Source organism: Dendrobates tinctorius, unplaced genomic scaffold (genome assembly GCF_039654945.1).
Source record: "Dendrobates tinctorius isolate UK_male_01 unplaced genomic scaffold, ASM3965494v1 ptg000179l, whole genome shotgun sequence".
Taxonomy (NCBI): Eukaryota; Metazoa; Chordata; class Amphibia; order Anura; family Dendrobatidae; genus Dendrobates; species Dendrobates tinctorius.
This window is the reverse complement of record NW_027361846.1, coordinates 4623308-4629872: the sequence shown is the minus strand read 5'-3', so window position 1 is coordinate 4629872 and position 6565 is coordinate 4623308. Positions and strand designations below refer to the sequence as shown.

Genomic DNA, 6565 nt, shown 5'->3' with positions numbered 1-6565 from the left:
CCAAAGCTAGAATGCGAGTGCTTACAGGACAGACAGCGTGTCTCATGCCAGTGAATGGACCCAGCAATGATGCCGCCATCTGTCAGCTCTGGAACATGGCGACACTGGCAACAGAAACCAGATCTCCAGTCACACATTCACATTAACAAGTGAGACGTGATTGTCTGAAGCCACAGAGGAGACCATTGCTGTGACACCACAGGGGGAGGTAAATCTACAGCACACAATGAAGGAAAGATTTGGTAAACTCTTAAATACTCTGCATCAGCCAGATAAACCTATGAGAATATGTACCTCTACTATAGACGGACTAGAATTCCTGAGTAAATAGATTAAAAACAGCATTTAGTAAAATAGATTCATACCCAAAATAAATACGGAATGTATATCCCTTTAAATAAGATCTGGTAAATTAACTATACCTCATAAGAAGTGCAAACTAGATTAAATAGTCATTCCACGGTCAACATAAAACAGGAGTGTCATCCTGAGCGATAGTACACCCATGTATATAATAGTATAGACGTCACAGGAGATCAGAACCTCTCACTTCCTGCGCTTCTCGGTCCTGATCTCCTGATCGATGAGATAAATACAGGACTTATCCTACGTATAACTACTTTAGTGGCAGAAAGGGTTAATATATCTACAATATATTCTCATGCATCGATTGCAGCTATGCCAAGTGGTTGGAACAGCAATAATAATCCAGATCATGATCACCGCACCCAGTCATGACGCAGGTATCTGTAAGCAGGGTCAGTGCTCTGCTTGTTTGGCACAAAAAAAAAAAAACTGTACTGACCACTTTGGATATCTCTGTAACACACTAATATAAAAATGATCCCCTTCACAGAAGAACTCTGGTAACCTACCATAGAAATAATAAAAAAAAAAATATGTAGGGACCGCCATGGGTCTACTATGACACGGTGTAAATGCTGTCCCCTTCATACATGAACACTGGTAACTTACCATTTAAAGTTGGGATTGCGATGGGTCTAACGTAACCCTCCTAGTGTAAAAACTGTCGCTTTCATATGTGAACTTGGGTAACTTACCACAGAAATTAAAGTTGTAGGGACCACAATGGGCCTGTCATAAATTTCTGGTGTAAAAACTATCCTCTTTGCACATGAACACTGGTAACTTGCCATAAAAGTGAAAATTGTGGGGACCACTTTGAATCATACCATAACCCCTAGAGTAAAAATTGTCCTAATCATACATGAATACTGGTAAATTACTATAAAAATCATACAAAACTGTAGGGACTGCGATGAGTCTAAAGCAATCCTGAAAGTGTAAAAATTGTCCCTTTCATACATGGACACTAGTTACTTACCATAGAAGTAAAATTAACATTATTGGGTCTGCTAAGGGTCTAACTTAAGCCCCCAGTGTAAGAGTGTCCCTTTCATACATGAACACTGATAACTTACAATAGAAATAAAATGAAGATTATTAGGACCGCTATGGGTCTACATAAACCCTTAGTGTAAAAACTGTCCAGTTATACGTGAACTTATTAAAGAAATAAAGTAGGTGTATATACAAAATGATACAATAATTGAGCACCGTAAAGTGGTTGCCCCATGAAAAAAAGTTCATTTTAAACAATAAATATTGGAATAATAATAAGTTCCACAACTGGTTGTGTTTAAAAAGGTTCCTGTGCTGAGAAAATCTTATAAATGTTCCCCTGCTATATCTGATAAAGTAGAGCTAATGCAGGTCATGGTCACACACACGTAGCTCCTGGCTAAGGAAGAAAGCTTAAGTGATGACACACCAGGGAATTTCAGCTGCTTTTATTGTGTGAGGTAACCACATTCGCCTGCTCGCTTGTTTTATCACAGGTGTGATTGTTTCTGCCATTTTGCCGGCCTTGTGAGCGCATCACAAATCAAGTCAGGTATGTAAAAGTGTGATTGGCCATTGAACTCTTATGTCAGTAATTTAATTTATGATGAGCTTACAAGGCGGGTGACACGGCAGATCACAGCTGTGATAAAACAAACAGACAAAGAAATGTGTTCCCTTACACAAGCAAGCATCTGAGAGTCCCTGTGGTGGTGTCAGTGTATTCATCTATGCCTTCTTCAGCCAGGAGCTGTGTATGCACGACCTAGAGCTGCGGCAGCTCTACATGGTCAGACACAGCAAGAAACACAGCACATAGCAGGGCAACATTAATAAGATTATCTCGGCACAGGAACATTTTTTTTTTTAAACATATCCAATTGTTGGACTTAATATCCTAAGATCTATTGATTAAATTGCTTTTGTTTGTGAGAGAACTCCTTGAATAAAGGCCTCTTCCCTTCATACACAGAACAGATAACAGGTGCGGTACTAAAATACCATAGAAATGCAGCAGAAGGTGCAGATAGAAAAATCATACAAAGACTGACATTAAAGCTTCCACCTGATGGTGGAGTCACCTAGAGATGTGCCTGCACTACACTCATGAACTGACCCCTGGCTGGAGGCGGCTGCGGATCTAAGGGAGTGTACCGCCGTCTCTACCAGACCCAAAGCCGATATCTGCGTGTAGCTCCACTTCTGTGCTCGGCGGCTTCGCGGGACACAGCTCTTGTAAGGCTCTTTCGATATCTTCCTGCTTCACAGTGACACCCGATGAGGACTTAGACAAAGTCATCTGTAGAGAACACCACAGGGCCGTCCGCGCCCTCCTTGTGGACAATGCCAGCTCCTTAATGGCGGCTGCCAGAGCCAGGACATCTGAGAAAAGAAAGTAATAATGAAACCTGCCAGGACATACAATGTGGGTACAAGGGCCCATAAAGAACCCAACCAGGCAGCGCCAGATGGGGCACATTCACCACGGCCGTTTATGACGCCATGTGAATGACCGGTACCGATGTAAGGAGGGGAGAGTTACCCAGCTCAGTCCAAGGGCCACACTGTGGTAGGCCGACTACCATAGAAGTTGTAACGGCCTATTACAGGCACGAGAAACACTGAGTCACCTTCTTTGAATTCGATAGTTTTACGCATCAGAATATAATAAAAAAAGTCTAGTCCTTAGAATAGTCTGTAAATGAGGCAAGTACAAAACGAAGCCTTAATCTGAGAGAAGCAATCGCTGCTGCACATCAATCAGGGATGTCATAAAAACATTTCAATTTGGAGTCCACCTCTCCATATAGAAAAAGATGAAAATCTTCCAGGAGAGGAAATCCCAACAAATCCACTCCAAGGTCGCACTGTGTAATGCTCAGAAACTGAAGAGCCCCCAAGAGCTGCAGCTCAGACTCTGAGGCTTCGTGCACACGGTGCAACGTTTCTGCAAAAACACAACAGAAAAAATCACGTGTCTTTTATGCATTTTTCTACAGCAATGAATACTTTTGGATATATTTGAAAAAGGGAAAAGAACAAACTTTGTGGTGTAATTTCCTTGTTCAGTGACTTCTTTTTCCTTCTTATTTGCCCCATCCCAGGCCTCAGCTGCCCCAGAAATGGCACAATGTTCCCAAAGCCCTGGTGCAGCTGTATTGGGGTAATGGGATTAGGGGTTGGGTCAGCAGCTCTCACTGTCAGCCAGACCTCTCATTACTAAACCTCAGACTATAGAGGGAGTTAGTGGAGAATATTCTGCGCGGCCGGAAGAATGGAGACGTACAGTTAGGTCCATATATATTTGGACACAGACAACATTTTTCTAATTTTGGTTCTAGACATTACCAGAATGAATTTTAACAAAACAATTCAGCTGCAGTTGAAGTTCAGACTTTCAGCTTTCATTTGAGGGTGTCCTCATTAACATTGGATGAAGGGTTTAGGAGTTTCAGCTCCTTAACATGTGCCACTCTGTTTTTAAAGGGACCAAAAGTAATTGGACAGATTAAATAATTGTAAATAAAATGTTCATTTCTAGTACTTGGTTGAAAACCCTTTGTTGGCAATGACTGCCTGAAGTCTTGGACTCATGGACATCGCCAGACGCTGTGTCTCCTCCTTTTTGATGCTCTGCCAGGCCTTCACTGCGGTGGTTTTCAGTTGCTGTTTGTTTGTGGGCCTTTCTGTCTGAAGTTTAGTCTTTAACAAGTGACATGCTCCATTGGGTTGAGATCAGGTGACTTGGCCATTCAAGAATATTCCACTTCTTTGCTTTAATAAACTCCTGGGTTGCTTTGGCTTTATGTTTTGGGTCATTGTCCATCTGTAGTACGAAGCGACGACCAATCAGTTTGGCTGCATTTGGCTGGATCTGAGCACACAGTATGGCTCTGAATACCTCAGAATTCATTCGGCTGCTTCTGTCCTGTGTCACATCATCAATAAACACTAGTGACCCAGTGTCACTGGCAGCCATGCATGCCCCAGCCATCACACTGCCTCCGCCGTGTCTTACAGATGATGTGGTATGCTTTGGATCATGAGCTGTACCACGCCTTCGCCATACTTTTCTCTTTCCATCATTCTGGTAGAGGTTGATCTTGGTTTCATCTGTCCAAAGAATGTTCTTCCAGAACTGTGCTGGCTTTTTTAGATGATTTTTAGCAGAGTCCAGTCTGGCCTTGTGATTCTTGATGCTTATGAGTGTCTTGCACCGTGCAGTGAACCCTCTGTATTTACTTTCATGCAGTCTTCTCTTTATGGTAGATTTGGATATTGATACGCCTGCCTCCTGGAGAGTGTTGGTCACTTGGTTGGCTGTTGTGAAGGGGTTTCTCTTCACCATGGAGATTATTCTGCGATCATCCACCACTGTTGTCTTCCGTGGGCGCCCAGGTCTTTTTGCATTGATGAGTTCACCAGTGCTTTCTTCCTTTCTCAGGATGTACCAAACTGTAGATTTTGCCTCTCCTAATGTTGTAGCAATTTCTCGGATGGGTTTTTTCTGTTTTTGCAGCTTAAGGATGGCTTGTTTCACCTGCATGGAGAGCTCCTTTGACCGCATGTTTCCTTCACAGCAAAACCTTCCAAATGCAAGCACCACACCTCAACTCAACTCCAGGCCTTTTATCTGCTTAATTGAGAATGACATAACGAAGGGATTGCCCACACCTGGCCATGAAATAGCCTTGGAGTCAACTGTCCAATTACTTTTGGTCCCTTTAAAAACAGGGTGACACATGTTAAGGAGCTGAAACTCCTAAACCCTTCATCCAATGTTAATGAGGAGACCCTCAAATGAAAGCTGAAAGTCTGAACTTCAACTGCAGCTGAATTGTTTTGTTTAAAATTCATTGTGGTAATGTCTAGAACCAAAATTAGAAAAATGTTGTCTCTGTCGAAATATCTATGGACCTAACTGTATATATGGTACAGTAAGGTCGGGGGTAATTTCAACGAGTTTTGAAGTAAAACCACCAGAATAGGTGCTTAAATGGATAATCACCTGAGGTATTAAAAAGAAAGAATTGTTGTAAAAATTGTTTATGAATTTTGCTTATTTGAGAATTCAAAAATCAAAATAAAATGGATAGCAATTGTATTGTGAATTCATAGAATCGTAGAGTTGGAAGGGACCTCCTGGGCCACACGAAACTGTGCAAAAAAAAGTACACCATTGTTGAGAACAATGGTAATTCCCCTGGGGATTGATGGAGTGGGAGAGTCAGAAGCCATTCTGCTGCGCTGCCTCTCCGACCATTCCCAGGACAGTCAGCGCAGAGACAGAGGGAGATTGTGAGGTCGCAGTGATGGAGATTTAGGAGGAAAGAAGTGACCTGGAGGTCATTATGAGAGATCATGAACCGAGTCGCTGGAGGGGAACTGCAGGTGGAGCCGAAGCCACCGGACATGGAAGAAACAATGCGAGTACAAGGAACTAAAAGGGCGGAAAGAAGAGCGTCAAGGTGTAAGAGAGCAGAACTCAGGGAAGAATGACACACCTGATACCATGTGGCGACTAGAGACATGTGCAGGGCTGGGTCTCATTCAGGAGCGCTCCTGGTATAGGAGAAGGGGTTTCTTTGGAAGTGATAAATATGTGGGACCCCTGAGGACGCATTAGTGACAATTCATTACATTATGGTGGTTCTTACAATTATTGTGTAGGCGCGGTTTCTCATCTGATATTGCCGCAGGCATGCTGAACCGAGAGGGGGCAGGCAGGTAATAAAAGCTAGTGATAAAAAACGCTTGGTTATTAAGAAAAAACTAAAATTGTATATTTATAAAATTATAAAGACTTATGTGACCTCATTGAGGCCATGCAGTTTAAGAGTGTTGAGTCTGTAAATCTGTTTAATTTCTGGATCTGATTACGTGTGTTCAGCTCACAACTGTATACTGAGCTTTTCCTGGTTATAAAAATTTGGGACCCCCCTAAAATATAACATAGGGTCCCCTTTTATTTAATAACCAGCAAAGGCTAGGCAGACAGCTGCGGGATGACATTAATAGTCTAGGAAGGGGCCATGGATCTTGACCTCCCCGGCTAAAAACATCAGCTCCCATAAGATGCGCCAATTCTGGCACTTATCCTCACTCTTCCCACTTGCCCTGTAGCGGTGGCAAGTGGGGTGATATTTGAGGGGGGTTGATGTCACCTTTGTATTGTTCAGTGACATAAAACCCATAAACGCCC

The 6565-nt window shown here is 42.6% G+C and overlaps 1 protein-coding gene across 2 annotated transcripts in view; it reads right to left on the bottom strand.

The window, feature by feature from the left end:
* Positions 1–836: 836 nt before the first annotated feature.
* LOC141054871 (uncharacterized) overlaps positions 837–6565 on the bottom strand; it is a 71252-nt gene continuing 65523 nt past the window's right edge. Inside the window, exon 7 of one of the 2 annotated variants that reach the window (XM_073551758.1) lies at positions 837–2745. In XM_073551758.1, coding sequence (XP_073407859.1) covers positions 2504–2745 — 242 coding nt within the window. In that variant the 3' untranslated portion in view covers positions 837–2503. The other variant, XM_073551759.1, reaches the window with a different exon arrangement.